The sequence below is a fragment of the Amblyomma americanum genome, chromosome 4, assembly GCF_052857255.1.
Source record: "Amblyomma americanum isolate KBUSLIRL-KWMA chromosome 4, ASM5285725v1, whole genome shotgun sequence".
NCBI lineage: Eukaryota > Metazoa > Arthropoda > Arachnida > Ixodida > Ixodidae > Amblyomma > Amblyomma americanum.
In genome coordinates, this window is record NC_135500.1 from 21,887,978 (window position 1) to 21,911,142 (window position 23,165).

Sequence of the window (23,165 nt, forward strand, 5' to 3'; positions counted from 1 at the left end):
CTGTCAAGCAGTCGGTGCCTCTTGCGCCTCTGCCACTGCTTGCGGGGGTAGGGGGGACACGCGGGTAGGGGGGGGGGGGCACGCGGGTAGGGGGGAGCTCGGAGCTTCACTGAGAGCTCTCCACGTAGACTGGAGGCCCGCAGTGACCGCAAGCTAAAGGAATAAAAAAAATGTACGCGTTAATGAAGCGCGGCCTAACAATTATCATCATCATCATCATCAGTCTGACTACACCCTCTGCAGGGCAAGGGACTTTCCCATGTCGCTCCAATTAATCACGTCCTTTGCCAGCTGCGCCCACCCTATGCCTGCAAACTTCCTAATCTCATCCGGCCACCTAAATTTCTGCCGCCCCCTGCTCCGCTTACCTTCTTTCGGAATCCTCTCAGTTACCATTAAAGACCAGGGGTATCTCGCCTTCGCATTACACGCCCTGCCCAGGCCTATTTCTGCTTTATTTCGACTAGGATGTAATTAACACGCGTTTGTTCCCTCGCTCACTCTGAGATTAACGAATTAGGGTATCCTTTTCTTTGGAGGCCAGCAAAAAAATAGTCGCTATAATCGCTTTTACAACACAGCGGAAACCTGCGATCTGGACTCAACGCAGCGCCGGACCCATGTCGGCAGCTTTTCCGGTTCTCAATGTGTCGTCACCACCTCTTGACCAATCGCAGGCTGCGGCGTGACCCACGGTTTGTAACGTGGCACCGGCTGCATATTTTTGCTGAAAGCCACCATCCGCTCTTGTTTTAGCTAAAATTGGGCCTAAAGAATGCTCTAAAGAACGGAGGTAGCCTAAAAGCGGTGAAGAGAAAACTCGGCATAATAAAAAATCAGACGTATTCGTTGAGACAAAGAGCGTAATGTTGTTAGCAGTATGCATCAGGTAGTTACAGTAGCCTAAGAGTTCTGCACAAATCTATACAGTAGCCCATGTAATCAGAACGTTAATGAGAGACATTAGCGCACAGGAATGACACATCCCCCGGTAACGAAAGAGAAAGTACAGAAAGCATTAGGAGAAATGCAAATGGGGAAAGCAACTGGTGAGGATCAGGTAACAGTAGATCTTTTGATGGACGGAGGCGAGGGAGCTCGTGCTAGAAAAACTAGCCAGCCTATATACGCAATGCCTTATGACCTCGAGCGTGCCGGGAGCTTAGAAGACCGCTAACATTATCTTAATTCTTAAGAAAGGAGATGTCAAGGATCTTACAAAATTACAGACCGGTCAGCTTACTGCCAGTTGCCTACAAGGTATTTACTAAGGTAATCGATAATAGAGTCCGGACAACCTTAAACTTTCATCAACCAAATGAATAGGCAGGCTTTCGTAAAGGATACTCGACAATAGACCATGTTAACACTATCAATCAGATGATAGAGAAATGCGCAGAATATAACCAGCCCTTATATATACCCTTCCTCCATTATGTGAAAACATTTGACTGAGTGGTAGCCACGGCAGTCAGGCAGGCATTGCGGAATCACGGTGTAGAAGAGTCTCATGTGAAAATACTGGAAGATATCTATAGCAGCTGCACAGCTGGCGTAGTCCTCCATAAAGTAAGCAATAAAATTGCAAGAAGGAAGAATGCCCGACAGAGTGACACGATCTTGCTACTGCTATTCACCGCCTGTTTTCAGGTGCTATTCCGAGGGATTGATTGGGAACAGTTGGGGATAAGGGTTAGTGCAGAATGCATAACTAACCTGCGATTCGCTAATTACATTGCCTTACCTTGCTAAGAAACTCAGGAGGTGAACTGCAGAACAGAATAAACGAGTTAGACAGGCAGATCAGAACGGTGGGTCTATAAGTAAACCTGCAGAAAAGTAAATTAATCTTCAGCAGTCCCTCAACACAACAGCAATTAACAATTGGTAGCGAGGTGCTTGAAGTGGCGAGGGGAAGACGTCTTCTTAGGGCAGGTAGTGACCGCTGATAGGGACCATCAGAGGGAAATAAATAGAAGATTAAGAATGGGGTGGAGCGCATGTGGCAGGTTCTTTTAAATCATGAATGGTAGTTTACTAATATATTTTAAGACACAGAGAGAATAATGAACGGAAATGCAGGGAGGTTAACTAAAGTATACAACAATTGTATCGTATTGGTATTAAGCTATTGGGCAGAAACACGGAGGCCAACGAAAAGGGTTCAGCTCAAGTTAAGGACAACGCAGTGAGCTATGGAAAGAAAAAATATAGGTGTAAAGTTAAGAGACCGAAAGTGGGCAGTGTGGGTGAGGGAACAAGCGCGCTTTGACGACGTTCTAGTCAAAACAAAGAGGCAGAAATAAGCTTGGGCAGGGTGTGTAATGCGAAGGCGAGATAACCCCTGGTCTTTAATGGTAACTGAGTGGATTCCGAAAGAAGGTAAGCATAGCAGGGGGCGGCAGAAAGGCGGCCGGATGCGATTAAGAAGTGCGGGGGGTACACTGGCAGCAGCTGGCGAAGGAAGAGGTTAATTGAACAGACACGGGAGAGTCCTTTGCCCTGAAGTGGGGGTAGTCAGGCTGATGATGATGATGATGAACGTGCACTGAAATCGCGCAATACACGGGCCTATAGTATTTCGCCTCCATCGAAATGCGGCCGCCGCGGCCGGGATTGCACCCGCGTCCTGCGGGTCAGCAGCCGAGCATTATAACCATTGACTAAGTGAAGGGAAAGAGAGCTTTAATTTGGCATCTGAAAGCTGTCTTTACACAGACAGTGCAAACAGCGTCGAAAAGCGAAACCCTGAGATGACGCTTAAGTTCCGCCTGACGGGATGGCGGTAATGGGTCTCTGCGACAGCTTGGGGTGCCATTTCGCAGACATTCTGTTCTTGATATTTATAAATAGCCGGGGGGCTTCATACCACTCCCAGTGCAGCGGTGCAGTGATGCGCCACTGGGCTGTCTCACTGGCACCGGGATTGTGAGATCCAGGTTGCTCTCCCAGAGCAACCCCTCTTAATTTAACTGCTGCGTATAACACGATGGGCAGTTTGCCACCTGCCATGGTGGGCAGGTTTTCATGACGTCAGAAGGCCACCTGACCTAGGTGGCAGGTGGTGGGCCACTTGCTTTCTCGCTCGCAACGCCAACGCCTGATTTTCTGCACAGCGGGAGCCTTTCCGCTACTGCGTTAAAATGTGCTCCTTCCTACAAAGAAATGCAGCTTTGTTCTAGTTGCAGTAGTAGAAGTAGTTTGTTGTTTTGGCAGTAGCCGAAGTAGGTTGTTTGTAGTAGTAGTAGTAATAGTAGGTGTGCTAATTGTAGTAGTGGTAGGTTGTTGTTTATGCAGTAGTTCGGCTCTATGCTGACGACTGTATCGTTTACCATGTTGTGGAAAGTTCTTCAGATGCGTTAAAAGATCAGCGAGATTTGGATTATCTTTAGTGCTGGCGCTCAAAACGGCAAATGTCCTTGAGCACTACAGAATGGCAGCTCATCTCGATCACTCGAAAGCGTTCCCCAATCGAGACTCGTTACTCATTAAAGGACGTTTCCTTGCAAAAAAATTTCTCAATATAAGTATCTCTGCGCTTACCTGACATCTAGCCTCACGTGGACGAGGCAAGGTGAGTATATTGCACACGAAGTGTGCAGAATGCTGCGTTTCTTAAAATTTAATATAAATAAAGAACTTCCTAATGTCAAAAAAATCCTGTATTTCAATTATATAAGACCAATTCTAGAATATACATGCCCTGTATATGATGGCGCCCAGTGTGCCAACTTATCTGACATGCTCGAAGGCGTCCAAAATTATGCCGCGAGATTTGTGACTAATAATCTTAGGAGAGCGAGTTGACGGGCTAGTTGGTATTGCATGGTGTAGGAACAGCGCTAAGAACAGGACAGAAGTCAAACATGGAAGCACAGGGACGGGCGCTGACTATCAACTGAATCTTTATTTCGGAGCACAAACATATATAAGGTGGCAGCAAGGGGGTACAATCAGGTATGCGCGGTCACATGAAAACAGTGAATAGTCACGTCAAATAATGAATTTTGACATCTGAGGTTGAGAAGGACGGAAGGGAAGAGGCGATATAACAGAAAAAAACGGATAAAAAACTGCACGGTGTAGAGGGCCGTCACGCGAACTAAGAAAAAAACAGATGAAGGATTAAACAGGATGTGAAAGTATGGCGAAAAAATGGGTTTATAAAAGTTTAAAACTCGTGGAAACAATAGTGAAAGAATAAAACCATTAAAAACAATAAAAATTGCTGTGTGCGGCTAAAAACATGTAAAGGGGGCGTTCAACATTTCTCAAGTTTAACAGGGGCCAAAAATTAAAAAGACTAAAAACCTTTTGAAGGCAGTCAACGAAAAACGCCAAAAACCAAAGCACCATGATCCCCAAAGAACAAGAGAGAGGGGAAAAATATGTCTGCTAGAACACAAATACCCTGAGTTAAGTCACCTCTCAAAAGGTATGCCCAGCTGCCTTTAAGAACATCAATTCTTTCTCAGAAAGGCAGATGGACGGAGTGCTCACACAGCAGTCCTTGGCACGCCGGATTTCGATGGCTTCGATTATTTCTCTGGATAAGCGATCCCGTCCTTTGCCAATGATCGCGCACCCGTCGTAAACAGGGGTGCAGGTGTCGTAATTACACTTTTTGCAATGTTTTGCAAGGCTCCCGGTGATAGCTACCCTGCTCATATTATAGTGGTGTTCTTGTAGCCTGGTGTTTATACATCTCCCCGTTTGACCTATGTATTTCTTTCCGCAGGACAGGGGAACTGAATATACAACACCTGTGGCGCATGAAACGTGGGGATTGCCATGCGTCTGCCCACAGCCACGAGGAACTCTACTACTGTTAACTCTCTTGCAGCCCCTTGCTGCCACCTTATATATGTTTGTGCTCCGAAATAAAGATTCAGTTGATAGTCAGCGCCCGTCCCTGTGCTTCCATGTTTGACTTCTGTCCTGTTCTTAGCGCTGTTCCTACATCATGAAATACCAACTAGCCCGTCAACTCGCTCTCCTAAACTTCATTTCTTGTTTCTCGGGCTCTGTCGACTGTCTCATCTCGGATCCTACTCTTCTGATCTCAGTCGCTGCTCTTGCAGTTTGCCGGTCCCGGACTTTATCCTTTTGCATCCGCCACAAGTTTCTTCCTCCAGACGTTTTGGGTATGTTCTGTGGTTTCGCTCCGTCAGCCGGACACAGAAATCGAATCCTGAAGCTACTAAGGTCGGAGTGGCAAAGGCAATCCCGGCTCTACAAAGAAGCATTGTTTCTTCGGTTAAACTCCAGCCAAGCATCTTATGGAACGAGGAACGAATGCGCTCGGATCCTCGACATCACGGTGGAATTTCTTTGGCATCAACATTTGCTGCAACTTCGAGCCTGGCTACCAAAGAGGCACACGGGTACCCGGAATCCTGTGCACACGGTTGGTGATATTGACCTGCCGGACGATGTGCGCAATGTTCTCAGCCCGGGACAAAAATTCGCGGTGGAACCTAAAAAGTCACCAGTGGAACTTCTAAGCCTTGTGCGACAAGTAGGTCAATGAGCTCCTGACTCCGACAAGAGCCGGTGCATTTCCGAGGGCGTTGACGTCCTGGTCAAGCACAGGCCATCTCTCAAGAAGATTCCGGTGCATCGGACCGTGTCCTTTCTTCGAAGCCACGAACTTTTCCTGGTCCCTTCTGACAAGAAAGGCGGGTTTAATGTGCTTACATCTGGAGAATACAATGCGAGAGTCACCAGTGCCCTTGAGACGGTCTTTGACAGGAAGGACGTCGTCAACCTCTCCAAGGTAAAGAGACAAGCCATGCGCCTATGCAAAACCGCCAAACTTGACACGTTAGCAAGTGCCTTAAATTCTACGAGCCGTTTGACCGGAAATGCCTTCTTTTCTGCAAAAACCCATAAGACAGGTTACCCTTTTAGGGTAATAGTTTCTGAGAAAGATTCATGGCAGAAGCCAATAGCCAGCTTCATTAAAGACAGGCTAAAATTATTAACGATTGACGACCCTCTTGTCGTTGACGGTTCTGAGCAAATTATAGAATTCCTAATTCAGGGTATTTGTGTTCTAGCAGACATTTTCCCCCTCTCTCTTGTTCTTTGGGGTTCATGGTGCTTTGGTTTTTGGCGTTTTTCGTTGACTGCCTTCAAAAAACTTTTTAGTCTTTTTAATTTTTGGCCCCTGTTAAACTTGAGAAATGTTGAACGCCTCCTTTACATGTTTTAGCCGCACACAGCAATTTTTATTGTTTTTAATGGTTTTATTCTTTCACTATCGTTTCCACGCGTTTTAAACTTACCCATTTTTTCGCCATACTTTCGCATCCTGTTTAATCCTTCATCTGATTTTTCTTAGTTCGCGTGACGGCCCTCTACACCGTGCAGTTTTTTATCAGTTTTTTCTGTTATATCGCCTCTTCCCTTCCGTCCTTCTCAGCCTCAGATGTCAAAATTCATAATTTGACATGACTATTCACTGTTTCCATGTGACCGCGCATACCTGATTGTACCCCCTTGCTGCCACCTTATACATGTTTGTGCTCCGAAATAAAGATTCAGTTGATAGTCAGCGCCCGTCCCTGTGCTTCCATGTTTGACTTCTGTCCTGTTCTTAGCGCTGTTCCTACACCACCCGACTAATAATCATAGCTTTTCAAATAGTGTCACGTCTCTTAAAGTCCATCTCGGTTGGGGATATTTAACTAACCGTAGAAAGCATTTCAGGTGGCAAATCATGTATCTCATTTATTTTGGAAAACTTAGCGTTAACCCATCAATTTCTGTGCACTGCAAAACGTCAAGTGAAACTTCAGAATTTACAGGACTTTATCATTAATGCTCCTTGATCACAAAAATTAAGAATTTTGAGATATACTCAGAAACTTTTAATTAAGTATTAGTTGATTTGAGGTAATTTTTGTAATATATAAGTGCCTAAGGTCCAGAAAACGATGTTGTAACACGCAGGCGCATGCAGGAAATCAAAAGCAAAATTCAAAACTTCTCTATCGTCTGTGAATGCAGCATTACGACCAAAAATTTAGGCTGTTTGCAATTAGGCCTAGCTTTTGCACGAATTTTTTTCGTGGGCCTCTTGCATCTCTGGCAGCGTATACTTCAGTTTTGAGTTGATAAATATGTTGGAGAAGAGCTTTACTTGAAGTATGCTAGCAGTTCAAGGAGATATGCGGGCAGAAATTAAAATTCAAATTTTTGCGCTCTGTATCATGTGTGCAACGTCGGGCGTTAACGGTTAAACAAGGAGGGGTAGGTGCTTGAATCTCTTTTTTTTAGACGATTTAATCATCAGCGAATGATCTGAGAGATAAAATGTCGGAAAGATGTATATAAAACCTCATTCTTTCCACTGATGATCAATGAGTGGAAGAGGCCGCCTGCTGGCGTCACTGAGTGCTGTAGAGAAGATCTATTCCGCGAATTTTTATCAGATGTGTGACGTGGCACGCAGTCCTCTTGCGCGTGTTTTTCATTAGTGCGATTGTATTTGTGGCGTGGAGTTGTTCGCCTTCGGTGCATGTCCTTCATTCTTCGTTATTACTTGTGTCATGGTATTCTTCTTATTGTATGGTATTTCACTTGTTCTTTAACCAGCAGATGTTATTTGTCACGTCCCCCCCGCCCCCTGCAATAATGTAGTAGTAGTAGTAGTAGTAGTAGTAGTAGAAGCGGTAGCGGCAGTGGCGGCGGCGGCGGCGGCGGCAGCGGCGGCGGCAGGAGCGGCAGCAGCGGCAGCAGCAGCGGCAGCGGCGGCAGCAGCGGCGGCAGCAGCAGCAGCAGCGGCAGCGGCAGCGGAAGCGGCAGCAGCAGCGGCAGCAGCGGCGGCAGCAGCAGCAGCAGTAGCAGCAGCAGCAGCGGCAGCGGCAGCAGCAGCAGTAGTTCTTACAAAATGCGGAGTTTGAATCCCGATAACAGCTCGAAATCTGGCAGAATCCCTTTAGCTCTATAAGAAGGCTTTCTGAAAGTTGCATTGCATTCAGCAAGAGGTTATTACATATTACGAACAAACTCTTCGCGTCTGTCAGCCAGCGCCACAGAAAAATATTCCCAGATATGTCACGTAACGGCGCTTGATTGATAGGACGTCCATTTTATCGACGCACATCTCGCCAAACATTTTGAACTGCTGTCATTAAAAGGCCTATTTATCGCCTACCTTGAACTTTCTTTTCTCCAAAATCCTGGCCGGTTAGGTCAGTCACTAAATTGAGCTAGCTTAGCCTAGCCTAGCCTGGTATAATTTAAAGTGGCATAGTACCGGCGCTTACTCAAACGTCATTTATTCCGTTGCAGGTTAAACAAAATCGTGCAAGATTCTTAAACCACTCGTGCAATTATCACACACTGCCGTCGTGACCAGCGGGGCGACCGCGACTCACGCTGGTGGTGGGGTAGAGGTGAGCCGCGAGGCAGCTGCTGGCGTACTGGAGCGACTCGTCCCACGTGTCCGGCATGAGGAAACCGACCACGGCCGCCGAGAAAGAGAGCAGCACCGCGATCTTCTCCGGAACGGCGGCGTCGGGCAGCAGACTGGCCACGCTGCCCTGCGAGCAGGATCCCGGCATAGAGTTTTTAAATATCACCTAGAGGGAAAGCTGGCGGCCCCTCACTTCATCAGCCATCGACAGCTGAGGCACGCCTAAAAATACGTGGCTTGGTACTGACATCTGCTAACCGGTTGACTGTTCTACGAATTGGATTTGTTGGTTGTTTGTAGTTTGGCTTACAACGGTGTTTTGTGCTCTTTGTGTTGGTGTAGTTATCCAGCTAGACACCCAGATTACTTAAGATAAGAATTATCAAAGTGCTGCAATAAATGCATTGAAACGAGTATAGTCACCGTAAGAATGCGCTGAAAAAGCCCTCTCTCACAGTGGCCAAATTCGATGATCGTTTACACAAATCTGCGTTCCTGCTCATTTAGTGAAATGTACATTTTGTAGATTTTATTGTAAGACGGTATTATTGTAGAACTGCGTTTCCTTGCAATATTTTTTGCAAAATTAATATTTCAGTAGTCATAGTTATGTTTTAGGACTGACATTAACCATGCAAAGCTAGAGGCCTTGGCTTCCTGGCACAACGTTTCCTTGCAATAATTTTTGCCAAAATTTGTATTTCAGTAGTCATAGTTACGTTTTAGGACTGACACTAACCAGGCCAAGCAAGAGAGCATGGCTTCATGGCACAACGTTTATTTGGAATATTTTCTGCCACAATTTATATTTCAGTAGTCATAGTTGTTTTAGGACTGACACTAACCAGGCCAAGCAAGGGACCCTGGTTTCCTGGCAATACGTCTCCTGGCAATATTTTGTGCGAGCGTTTATTTTTCAGTAGTCATGTTTTCGTTTTAGGACTGACACTAACCAGGCCAAGCAAGACACCTTGGCTTCTTGGAACAACGTTTCCTCGCAATATTTTTTGCTAGATTTATATTTCAGTAGTCGTAAATATGTTTTAGTACTGACACTAACTAGGACAAGCAAGAGACCTTGGTTTTCTAGTACAACGTTTTCTTGCAATATTTCTTGTGAGAACTTCTATTTCAGTAGTCATAGTTATGTCTTAGGACTGACATAAACCAGGCCAAGCAAGAGACACGAGTGAGTTAGTGGCGCTTGTGCCGTGTGTGTATTGTCTTCTTGTGCCGCTCTTAGCGCATACGTTCGCATAATGATAAACCAACTGGCCCCGATATTAGCTTTGCAAGCAAGAGACCTTGGCTTCCTCGCACAATGTTTCCTTGCAATATTTCTTGCCAATATTTCAGGCCAAGGAAGATACTTTGGCTTCCTGACAAGTTTCCTTGCAATATTTTTTTTTTGCCAAAATTTATATTTCAGTAGCCGTAGTTATGATTTAGGACTGATACTAACCAGTCCAAGCAAGAGACCTTGGCTTCTTGGAACAACGTTTCCTTGGAATATTTTTTGCAAAATTTATATTTCAGTAGTCGTAAATATGTTTTAGGACTGACACTAACCAGGACAAGCAAGAGACCTTGGTTTTCTGCAAGTACGTTTACTTGCAATATCTCTTGCCAAAATTGATATTTAAGTAGTCGTAGTTATGTTTTAGGACTGACACTAACCAGGCCAAGCAAGAGACCTTGGCTTCTTGGAACAACGTTTCCTTGCAATATGTAGTCGTAAATATGATTTAGGACTGACAGTAACCAGGACAAGCAAGAGACCTTTTTTTTCTGGAACAACGTTTCCTTGCAATATTTCTTGCGAGAACTTATATTTCAGTAGTCATAGTTATGTTTTAGGACTGACACTAACCAGGCCAAGCAAGAGACCTTGTCTTCCTGGCATTCCCGCAGTGGATGCAGAGCTCTTTTAAGAAACCCTCATAGACAGTTGCGCCAGATTTCCCTCTAAGTAATATTTGGAAACTATATGGATTTCGGGCTGCTACTTGAGAAAATCGACCTCTATGGGAAATTGTGAATACCGGGCGCCTTTCCAATTGTAGTTCGGCAACATTTTATGATTTCAGCGAACACCGCACAGTATTTGGCTCATGGTGCTTGAGACACTCTGGGCCGCTGATTTAAAGCCCCCAACACGGCGTACACCTAATGATAGGTTACTAAATTCTAAAAAAGACATAATATTAATCCTCATGGTATGGCGTCGTAAGCCCCAGCTTGAGAGGAACTGCCACTTGACTTAAATGGTCAGGTGTAAAGTTTTACATAAATGCGCCAGGAGGGTCTACAGCTGTACTGGAAGAAGCATAGCCGTTATATTAAAAAAATCACAGAGGGCATTTAGGAGTACTAACGTGTTTTTTGAAAGCGAAAGTACTGTTTTTATTTCTGTTTCCTTTTATTTTTGTTTATTTTCTTTTTTCGCTTCATAATAACACATCCTTTAGCGTACAGGCATGAGGCAACGCACATAAAAGGGTCGCTTTTGTTCATCACGTAGTAACGCGGCGTTGCGGCCGGTGGGCTGCCTGCCCAATATCGCAGCCTGAAAGTCGTGGGTCCCCGCACCTTCGAAATAAATTTTATTTTTCTTTGGTATCAAGGCGACGGCATCTGGGATGATTCATGAGCACTATTGCTTACAACAACGCCGGCTGGTTTCGCTGCCAGTGAGCCTTGTAATGCTGTCGCATTAACATCACGAAGCTTCCACCGCGACCCTGTGAAGAACTACGAACGCGAGACTAGGGCCGTTCTGCGCACTTCATGATGCTTTTGCAATCGCTATAGAGAACTGCTGTATGTTTGCAAGTGTAACACGCCAAACATAGCCGCGTAATTCCAAATGTACAGTAATGTTGAAAAAAGCCCTCAAAGCAATTTATTCACACCCCGTATACTGGTGGCTCCGACGCTGATTGGCGGAGATTTCAGGGCAGTACGGCTACGCTTCAGCCTTCCGGGATTGCCCACACCCCTGGCTGATGCGGCTTCTTCTTGAGAGCAGCGGTAGTTCGTGGTTCAAAACGGCACACAGGGACAGCGTCGGGTGCACCGCAGCGAATAAGAACTCGTGCACTCACAATTGTCGGTAGCGATAGATTCGCCTTGGCGTGCAGCATTGTGGGACCGACGACCAGGCAGCGGGGTTCCCATGTCCAGAAGTGGGTGTTGATCACCAGCAGGTCCAGCGGGTACTCCCTGCGCGTGAAAGTGACACGGGCTGCACTACTGCCGCGCACCGCCCTCTCTTCTCCGCTCGGTGTCTCGAGCTCTCCCGATGCTTCACAACGAGACGTCAGCATCGAATTCCAGAGCCGCCTGCTCGAGAAGCCGAGAGGAAGGAAGGATGGAGGCGAGACCTGTGTGCAAAACATCTCTCAACCGACTTAGTAGAACGTTCAGTTGGGCGTGTTGGAAATAAAAGCGCACAGAAAACAGAGGACCAGAGGAAAGAAATACACGGGAAGATCGTCGACTCACAACGAAGGCTTCATTCATTATTCTTTCTTCTGGCCCTGTGTCCTTTGTGCGCTATTATTTCCAATATGATCTCATCCGACTGCCTTGTTATCTGTTCACTTATGAGCGATCTTTGTTTACCTCCTGAGGGCATGCGGCGTTTTGGTTTTGCCTTGCGACAATTTAAAAGATTTATCTGGAATTATTGTAATGTAAAGAAGACATATTTTCGTGACCAAGACGAAGATGAACGCGCGCTTCAGCAGCATATTGCTATCGCCGTGTGTGTCTCTGCTCGACCTGGCTGTCCTCTGTTTTCGCCGCTGCTACCGTCGTCCCAGTTCCTTTAAATATTCCTACGTCTTAAATTGGGTGGAGGTGGCGGGTTACAGCCCCGGAACTCCGCAGCCTTACTTGCCCGATACTTGCGATGCCTGACGACATTCGGCAGCAAGCCATGCAAGTGGACCCAGCTGTTATCTGAGCCGGCTCCTTTCGCCAACGGGACCCGGCCATCTCCAGGGAGACCGATCGATAAGTAGGACGTCGAATATTGAATCACGTGTAACGAACGGGCGAGCCTCCATAACAAATGGTACGATGCAACAAAACTAAATAATGCCATTTTTTGTCTCATCGGAGTGGCTAACTTGTAGTGTCAGAACCACGAGGTGGACATCCGAAGTTGGTGTGCCTTTAAGACAAACTTCTCCGAAATGTTTGGTCTTGCGGCTGTCAGGAAATCCAGCGCCAAACAATGCTTGCGCGAACGGTCACAGGAGGTCGCCGAAAACTTCACAAGCCACATGCCTACTTGACTTGTACAAACGTGCAAACCTCTACATGTCGGAAGCTGACAAGTTTAAACTCATCCTGAAGGGCATCAACGGCGACGCCTTCCAGGTGCTGTTAGCGCGCGATTTGCGCATCCTCACTCGTCAGCACCACAGGCAGACTGAGTCGCTTGCCGGGCTGGCGCCTGCAGCTGACACCTTCTCACTGCTTCTACATATCAAAGACTTGGCTCGATAAGTGCCGTGTCAGCTCTCCCTTCTGCCGAGCCTTTCAGAACTCCGGCTCTCTGACATGCCATCCAAGAGCAGGTTGGTGAGGCTCTTCAGCCCGCCCATCCACCACCACCTGTCGCCGCTCCGCTGACATACGCCGACGTCATTACCAGACCTCGGCCGCGTACCCATTCTTCCCCTCTATTACCTGTGCGAGCGGCGGCACCTTATCTTCGACCATCAATCCCTGCAGCCAGCAATCCCTGGCGCACCATCGACAACCGGTCTATTTATTACATTTGCTGTTTGCCTGGCCAAGTGGCACCAGTCTCAGCACCACCTGCTCGAGCTCCCGGCCTTCCACAAGTCAGTACTCTGGGCCTGCTGAGCCGCCATCAAGTCGTCCTTTTTCCTCTGACCGTTCTGCCATCTCTATAGACATTGACCACCCTCGGTGGGACGCCGCTCCATCTCTCTTATGCGACGTCACCCCAACATTACTCAGGAGGGAAACTAGGCGCTGCAGTTCCTGAGGTGAGAACTGCGCCCCGTCGAGCTTTCAAAGACCTCATCTGTCAGCTTCTGCTCTTAGTGAAGTTTCTGTCGAGGGCGTTTCTGTAATGGCGCTTGTGGACACCGGTGTTACGATTTTTGTAATGGACAAAAATCTTTGTCGCTCGTTAAGGAAGGTAATGACGCCAACTGCTGGCCGGTCGCTGCCTACAACAAGCACTCGGCGCATCAAGCAGTCCGCAGCGTGTACCCCTCGAGTCATGATTCAGGAATTCCTTATTCGATAGAGTTCGTCATGCTGCCTTCATGTTCTCATGCTATTATTCTGGGCTGGGGTTTTCTGTCGCGCCATTACGCTATCATCAATTCTGATCGAGCTGAACTCGGGTTATCTGCACTGCTCAATCCTTTGCAAGACGTTACTCTTTGTTTCTTGGGTTAGAGCACTCGCCGCCGAAGGCATCGAGCTTCCTCAATGCTCTTCCGTTCTTGTTCACCTCTCTTGCGACTCTCTTTGCGACAACAGCGTCGTCTTCGCACTGGCCCACATTTTTCCGCACCGCAAGTGTCTTCCACTGCAATGCGCCGTAATAACGGTATCCGTTGGCCTCTCAGTACCATTTTGGTCTCTAACGCATTTCCTCCCCTATTGTCGAGTGCCTTGGTGTATACCTCGGCAGTGTCCTTGACATCGCGTATCTGCTCATCCGCGAGGAGACTGTTGATACGCCGCACCAAGCCACAAACGCGCTCAGTCCGCCTTCTGCGGCATATCCCTCTTCTACCGAACTGTACCTTCGCTCCATCTACGCCGATCTTCCTCCGCCGCAACGCACACAGCTTCTTACCCTCCTTAATCAGTTCCGCTCTTCCTTCGACGTACGCAAAAGTTTCCTTGGGCCAAATTTAAACTGTCACCCATCGCATCGATACTGGTACCCATATGCCGCAGCGGCAAAGCCCCTATCGCGTGTCTGTGATCGAGCGCCAGACTACTGAAGAGCATGTGGACCAAATGCTTCAAAACGGCATCATTCAGCTCTCAAGCATCTCTTGCGTACCGCCTGTTGTGCCTATGAAGAAGAAAGCTGGCTCTATACGCGTCTTTGTGGATTACCACTGGCTTTTTAAGATCACGCACAGGACGTCTATTCCCTACTTCACATCACTTTATTACCTTAAATGCCCCCGGGATTGGGGGTGCTACACAAGAGGTGGGTTAAATGTATAAATCAGATTTATTAAACAAAGAAAACACGTAAGGTATATAAAGTATTCGCTGGTAAATATAGTCGCTAAACATTTCACAAATGTTGATGGACAAGTGATTGCGGCGATGCCACGTGAAAGGCTGTTCCAGTCCGTGGCTGAGCGTGGAAAGAATGACGATGCAAATGTAGTAGTGCGCGTACGAGGCCGGACAACTTGAAGGGGATGACCAATGCGGGGGGAAACCCGTGCCGGCGGATTGATATAGGGCGGACGACGAAGTTAGCTGTAATACAATTTATGAAACAAGCACATACTAGTAATACGACGTCTACAAGCCAGAGAAGTTAACCCTGCCTCTGCTTTTAATGACGATATACTAACAATATATGAATAGCACGAATATATGAATCTTGTGGTTCGACTTGTACTGATTCTAGGGAATTTGTTAGATAATTTTGGTTCAAGCTGCAAATAGCAGATGCGTATTCTAATTTAGAACGGACGAGTGATTTGTGGGCAAGTAATTTTACGTTTTGTGGCGCATGGCGTGGATGTCGTTCTAAGAATCCAAGGCTTCTGTTAGCGGATGATATGGCTTTTGTCACATAACGCGGAACCTCTGTCGAAGGCGCGGCACTCGGGCAATTGTTCAATAGTGTTGAAATCTGGGTCAGTTGGTACATGTTCAGCGTGACTGAATAGGGCAACACTGATCTTGTACTTCATCGTCTGAGGACCGGAACGAACACGTGGGGACGCTATTATCGTCGCTGCTTCCGGAATTCCAGCCACGTCTCCCCCAGAGGGCTCACCCACCCTCGCGGTGGTCCTCACGGAATCCTCCCCATGTCCAAATTCGCCAAACTCAACAGCAGGAAGTAAGCGCGAGCACAACATTGTGCAAAAGTTTTAATAGATACTCTGCGGAAGCATGGCGAGTATTTTTGAGGAACTTGGGGGTGATTTCATCAGCACCCGCAGAAGATGACGTCTTGATATTTTCAATACTACATATATTGCCGTGCAGAAAAAACATGATTGAAGGCATATGCAAACTCGGTTTGACAGTTGCGGTACAAAGTGGCATATCAGTTTCGCGTGTGAAGACGGATGAGAAAGCGGTGTTAAAAATATTTGCACATTCAATGCCATTGGTCATCTCGCCAATTGGGTTAGCTAGTGTAATGACCGGAGCCTGTTGAGGATTTAGTAATTTCCAGAACTTCCTCGAGTTATTTGTTAGGATCTTGGTCAGGTCAGTTTGGAAAATTGCGCGCTTGGCATTACGGATAGATTGCAGGTATGTGGATTCGGCTACGTAATATTTGTTCCAGGCGCATGCGCTCGAGTTGCGTTTTGCTGCACGGAAAAGTCCCTTTTTGTTTTCGAGTGTTTTCAAGGGCTTTGAAAGCCATGGTTCGTTTTGACTGACACGAAATGTGATGGTGGGAATGAACTTCGTGGTTAGTTCGGCAATTTTAGTTTTTAAAGTAAGCCAGTTTTCCTCAAATGATCGATCATCGAAACACGTATCAAGCGCCATCAAGTGATTATTAATTTGTTCGTAATTCCCTCTGTCATAAAGGCGTAGTGTTTTATGGAATGTGTGGCGCGATTCCGGGATGACAGTGAAAGTAGCCTGTAATACTTTGTGGTCATTAATTTAACGGACGTAATTAAGCGATGATAAACTTTCTAGATGATTAGTTAGAATAAGGTCCGAGATGTAGGAGGATTCATGTGTTACGCGTGCAGGCTCAACAACTAACTGGGTGAAATTGAAATTCAAACAAACGTCATCAAAGTTCGTCAATTCGGTGTTGCCTGTTGGTGTTAGGTTCAGCCAGTCGATGGATGAGTAATTAAAATCACCAAAAAGAAGTATGCGCGCGTTGAGATATTTGCCAGTATTTTGATTTAGACTATCGTTTAACTGTGAAGAAACGACTTGACTACTGGAGGGGGCTCTGTAGCAGACGCTTATTATGACGATTTGTGGTACAGAACGACAGATTTCAAGCTCCGATTGGATGTTAATAACAGAACAAGGCAACAGCTGGTTACTGGCAATAAGAACACCTCGTCCTCGTGAGCCCTTGCGGTCCTTGCGAAAAACGTTAAAATTCGGTAAATCAGCTAAAACTTCCGGATCGGTGATGTCGTCTGTTAGCCACGTTTCTGTTAGTACGAGTATATTGCTGGCAGACGATGAAACAAGATTACAAATGTGTTCACGTTTTAGGAGAAAACTATATGTTAGTAAAGATAATAGCAAAGAAACATTTGGAGGTTACCGCGAAGGCTTTTACAAGGAAGATTAGTAGCGCGACGATAAGTCGTATGCTATGAGATTTCATGTACTGATTGTGATGACTCGTCGAAGGCATAGCGTTTAGAACCAATGCAAAAGGTTTTGTAGCGCAAAAAAAATTTAGTGGCAGTAGCTTTGGCAAGCTTTACAAGGTGCTTTCGAGCTTCTCGGACAGGGCGTGAAAAGTCCTCCCCTAAGCTGTAATCTGTGCCTTTTAACTTACGGCCGTTTGATAGAACCAGCTCCTTGGTTTTAAAAAAATGTAAGTTTGACTATTGTGGACCCAATGCGGTCAGTAGAATGGCGCCCGAGACGGCGAGCCCTTTCAATTTCTTTGCGGTCAATGGATAAGTCTTGGTGATCACGGCAGAGGCGCAGGACTGTTTCTTCAGATTCGGGGTATGTTTCGGATGCATTCTCCTCTTTAATGCTGTAAAAAATTAAATTGTTACGTCGCGAACGATTTTCGACGTCATCCAAACGAGCTTCAATACCTCGGATTTCTTTGGCTGTGTGGGTGGTGTTAGCGCAGATTGTATCCATGTCGGTGCGTAGGGTTACAACATCTTGATAATGATTTTCCAGGGCGGATAACCTGTTACTAAGATCAGAAATAGCTTATACCGTAGTTGTAAGTTGATTTCTAAGACCTTGGACCTCGAAGAATAATTGTGACTGGCCATCAGACAGTTTCTTCAGTTCCTCTAGTACCTTTTCGGGGACTGGGTTTGATTCAACATCGCCAGCCAAGAGCAACAGGGTACGCATGACACCAGCACATTCAAGGGCAATGGAAAGGCAGCACTGTGGGTTCGGTAGCTGCAGGGGACAGTAGTTGGTGGATTTTTTTTTGTGGAAAGAGAGTATTGCTTACTGACCTGCGTAGCGAAAACGAGCGGGTTTGATGACCGCATCGTGGCACAGCCACCGTGCCCACAGTGCGCCGAGCGCGGGTGATGCGCCTTTATAGTCACCGTGTCTGTCGCTGTCGATGACCATGGGTGAGTCCGAGGAATACCAGAGGTGGCGCTGCCGGACAGGCTGAAGCCGCAGGCTGCTGTGCAGAAAGGCCGGCGGGAGATTTGAAACGAAGGGATTTGATGGCAGAGGTGGCATGCGAAGGGGTGGGAACCAGGGACAGGAATAGCATCTGGGTGATGAGCAGTGCAAAAGCCTGCGTAGCGGAAACGAGCAGGTTTGACGACTGCATCGTGGTAAAGCCACCGAGCCCACAAACAACGGTCCTGAACGTCTGTAATGGGCAGAAATCTTTTCTTCCCTTGACTTACGTTCTGGGTATCGACAGGTCCTCATGTAAGCGGCCGATCGCTAAAAAAACAGCTTTCCTGACCCCGACGGCTTGTATGAATGTAATGTGATGCTTTTCGGTTTCTGTTGCCGCTGCGACCGACGAAAAGATGACGGATACCATTTTGCGAGGACTAAAGTGGAAGATGTGCCTATGCTACATCAGCAGAACAGTGTCGTCTTTTCCCCCCGATATTGAATATCATCTATCCCGCCTGAAGAACGTTTTGACCTGCCTCTCTGACGCCGGCCTGCAGGTGAACTTGAAAACAACGTCGTTTTACTGCATGTCAAGCGACCATTTTAGACCTCGTTGTCTCCACGGAAGGCGTTTGTCCCGACCCGGCCAAACTTCGTGCTGTGGCTGCCTTTGTAAAAACTACCTCCATCGAAGACCTGTGAAGCTGCCTGTGCTCTTCCTTTCGCCGATTTATTCACAACTTTGCTTCCATCGCTGCGCTTTTAACACAACTTCTGTCGAGCACTCCGGATTTATCGCCGTGGTCTCCAGCGCGCGACGACGCATACACTTCGCACGGCTCCTCACAGCGCACCATTTCGACTCGACGACTCCTACCGGAATCCACACGGACGCAAGTGGTGTTGGCCTAAGCGCCGTACTCACCTAGCGCATCTCTGGCTTCGATGAGTACGTCGTTGCGTATGCAAGCCGTTCACTCACGAAGGCTGAATCCAATTACTCTGCTGCTAGCGCGTGGCTGCTCGTTATTCCTCGCCACCTGCGCACGCAGATATGCGCCTGTTTCCACGCTGACCCACACTGCAGTCGCGCGGTAGGTTTCAACACGTACACCCGCGTGCGGCTAGCGCGGCATGTACGCCTTCGTCCCTAAATACGTGCGCTCCTGCCTCGCCTGTCAACGTCGAAAGACGTCTCCTCATCGTTTTGGCGGAGTTTGCAGCCGCTCCCTCGACCACCAAGCGCTTTCGACCGGATCAGCATTGATTTCTACAGCCCGCTTCCCTACACTGCGGCCGGCAACCGTTGGGCTATCGTTGCGGTTCATCACCTGACGAGGTATGCAGAAACCACCGCCGTTCCGGCTGCCACAGCAACAGACGTTGCCTCCTTCCTTCTGCAGCGCTTCGTCCTTTGCCGCAATGCACCTCGTGAACTGCTTAGCGACGGAGGCCGCACCTTTCTGTCCGATTTCGTCAAAACCCTGCTCAGACAGCGCAACATAATTGATCGAAACACCTCCGCCTATTATCCGCAGACCAACGGCCTCACCAAGGGATTTCAACGCACCCTTGATGACATGCTCACTTCGTCCTTCCTTATGTGACTTTTGCCTAAAATACCGTTCGGCATTCCACTACCGGCTTCTCTCTCTTCTTTCTTCTTTACGGCTGTCATCCGCCTGCTACATTAGAAACCATTTTGCCTTACCAACCTGACGCCTCCGAATATACCCCAATTTCTGAAGCCGCGCAACAAGCTGAAGATTGTGGCCAAATCGCCCACTTACAACTGAGACCCAATATCTCTAGAAATCCCGCCTCAACAACGCTCACACCACACAGCAATTCTCTCCTGGAACCCTTGTGTGGCTATGGATGCCGTCAAGAACTCTTTGTCCTAGAAATTTCTCGCCAAGTATCACGGCCCCTACTGCATCCTGGACAGCACATCTTCTATTAATTAAGTCGATGAACCCCTCTCACGCCGTCTCCCGACCTCCGCCGCGGCCGAGAGACAGTTCGTGCACAGCGCCTCAAGACTCACTACAACCCTCCCCCCCCCCTCCCACGCCCATCGTATCGTCACCGTAAGTCGCCAGGATGGCTCCTCTGGTCCCCAGGGCGATCGTAAATAACATTCATGACAAAGACGAAGATGGCCATGCGTCTTAGCAGCATTGCTATCAACGCATGTGTCTGTGCTCGATCTGGCTGATCTCCGACTGTTTTCGCCGATGCTCCCGTCGTCCCAGTTCCTTTCAATAAGCCCCCCTCTTACAGTAACCGTGCGCAACACTTTCTAACGCGTTCGCGAGTGCTGTCGGTGTTTCAGCCACCTTATGCCGTTCCCTTTAAACTGAGCACAGCCGACAGCGACGGGTATTCTGTTCGCCAACCGTCGACGCGCAGTTGCTGTCATCGCCGCCGCAAAGCCGCTCTCGATATTGAGGCTCTAGTTCCCCGAATATACAATATGTACCAAGGAGAAGGTGTAGCGCAAAAGCATGCAACCACGCAAGAAAGGACAAGACACCAGCGCTGACTGAAAACTGAATTTTATTGAAAGAAGGCACGCCTTAAATAAGGTGAGCAACCGAGGTGGAAAGTAGGAGAGCGAACAATCTAGAAAGATAGCAGCAAGCCCAAGCAAGCATCAAGACATGAAAATATCAAACGTTGGCTGCTTCTGAAGAGTCTACCTCTGCTGCAAAAACTGATAATGAGGGAGTGCTTATGCAAGAATTCTATTCATCTAGAAGTATGTTCGCCGCACATTTGCGATAAATAAAATGGTTTAATTTGTTGCCCTCAAGCGACGCCGACGACTGCTATAGCTGCCGCCGCGGTCGCCTGCAACATTGGACGACAGACTGGGTCATACCGCCTAGCAACGGCGTTTCCCGCTCGAGGTATTTCCGTCCTAAGATGTAAGCAATCCTTGATTTCAGGTCACTGCTGTCAAAACGCGTGAAAAACTCGTGCTAAAACTCGTGAACTCGCTCTCCACAATCGCCGACATCGCACATATGAATCCGGCGGACTCGCTAGCCGGGTGAACATATGAAATGCAGTTGCTCGTTTCGCTTATTATTCGCACGGAGAAGGTGTAAACAAGATCAACTACAGTCATCGCCATCGACGTGAAGGTTTCGCTCGGCCGCCGATATTTGGTGCTGGCTGGTTCGTCAACAGCGGCATGCATGCCGATCAGCACACCGACCGCTGAGTCGCCGACGCAGTGCCTCCCATATGTCGGGGGACCGCCAGGTGGCCGGGCCAGGCCGGCGGAGAGAGCGGACGCACCTCACCTCGGCTCCATGGATTTTCACTCGGGACGGCGGATTTTCGACGTGAAATGGACTGATACCACCCATAATCGGTCAATGAAGGTGTTCGGCACCCGTTCTCATCATTGTACGTTCAATTCTGACTATTTTTGCCCGAAAAGGACTCTACCGCTCCGAGCCAGGCGCGGAACGCTAGGCCTCGCGTTGTACATAGCACAACAAGGGCCTCCGACGCTGCGGCCGCCGGTTAGGCCTACGGCCACCGGCGCGTATAGACTCACCTCGCCTGCGTTTGACCTAAGCAATGATGGTTTACAGCGCAGAAGGCGACGAAATCAACCCTGAAGACTTCGCTAACGACCCGCGTTGGTCGAGAGCAATCCAAACCCGCAATGTGGTCTTCCCCAGCCTTGCCACTTCGAACCCGGCTCTGAAGCAGGCCTCCCAAGCTAACCCACCCGCCGACCCGGCCACGTCGGCGTCGCCCAATCAAGGCAAGACTATTTCTCCAAAACTTAAACGTCATGCTCCACTACCAAAACTCCCGGCTGCGGACCTGAAAGTATTTTCAGACCTGGTGGCGGATTGGATCTTAGACAATGTGACGGCGGCGCGCTGCTGCCTATTTTGTGCGCGGCTGCGAAGCTCAACTACCATGACGCCCGGCAGCATGACCGACTCAGAGTTAATCCACACATAACTCATTCACAATCAGCCCACCAGCCGAGGTGCGTGCCATAACCTACGTGCAGCTGCAGACGCTCCAACTCAACGGCAAGCAATTCCCGGTAAAGGCTTACATCGCCGCGTTCGACGATGCCGTACATGTAACTCTCTACAATGCAATCTATAACCAAACCCAAGAAGAGATATTCAACGACCTCATCGCACTAAACCCTAGCCGATCCTACACAATAGCAGGCGCGCGCCCTTTGGGCCGCACTAAATCAATCCTGATCACCTTCGTCAAATCCAAGTAGGTTCCCAAGCAGCTCAACTTCTACAGAGCCGTCTATAACTCCCACCCCTTCAAAGCCAAGGTAGAGGCCTGTTTTAACTGCTAGAGACTGGGCCACCGGTCGGACGTCTGCCCGCAAGCTGTCAGCAACCGAAGTCACAGATGCGGCGGCACCCATCCGGCAACTTCAACTCCCACGTGCGACTCCAAATGTATCTTGTGCGGCGGCTCCCACTTCACGGGGTCCAAAAAATGCAAAGTCCGGTTCGACCGGGCTGGCAACCCGAAATCCAACACCAATGCTACAACCACCACAGACAATCCCGCCGGGTCTTCATCCACAGACTCAGCAGTCCCGGTCATCACGCCGCCGGCTTCGGACCAACTCCAGAACCGGTTCCAGGTCCATCTCACGGAAAAGCCAGCGCAGGAGCCGGTCCGCCTGCTTCCCGCCACTACCGGGACCAAAAGCCCAGCCCATGGACAAACCGGTGAGCTGGAAGCCGGGACCTCCCTCGCTCGCTAAAGAGAATCAAGAGCTCAGAGCACAACTCCGACAGAAGGGTTTAAAAATTGCAGAGCTCCGCCAACAATTACAGCTACTTCTCAGGCGAGAACAGCCTACCAAGAATTCGGTCCCCCCCTTCCCCAACGCAGTACAAACCATCACACCCAAGCAACTCACTCCTTCCCCTCCCTCCCTCTCCTCCTCACGCACTGCGTCACCTACTCGCGCCCCCCCCCCCCCCCTCCAGTTAAGCACAAGGCGCAAGCTGAAAATGACCCCACTCAGCTAACCTCGATAATTCAAAGCCTCGAACAAAACATGAACGCCCTACGCACTGATACTGCAGCATGGATGGCAAACATTGCAGGCTGGATGACTGCCCTCGAGCGACGTCAAGGCGCACATGAAGCCTCTAAGGCTCAAATTCAGCCCCACATACAAGGAAAATTCATC

General features: G+C 48.3%; 1 protein-coding gene across 2 annotated transcripts in view; it reads right to left on the minus strand.

Annotated features, from left to right (window-relative positions):
- The window catches only part of LOC144130047 (uncharacterized), an 836,651-nt gene that overhangs the window by 11,800 nt on the left and 801,686 nt on the right, over positions 1-23,165 (minus strand). For both annotated transcript variants that reach the window (XM_077664079.1, XM_077664078.1), the window contains 2 exons: positions 11,527-11,644; positions 8,385-8,549 (listed from right to left, as the gene is read on the minus strand). In XM_077664079.1, coding sequence (XP_077520205.1) covers positions 8,385-8,549; positions 11,527-11,644 — 283 coding nt within the window. The remainder of the gene's footprint in view (positions 1-8,384; positions 8,550-11,526; positions 11,645-23,165) is intronic.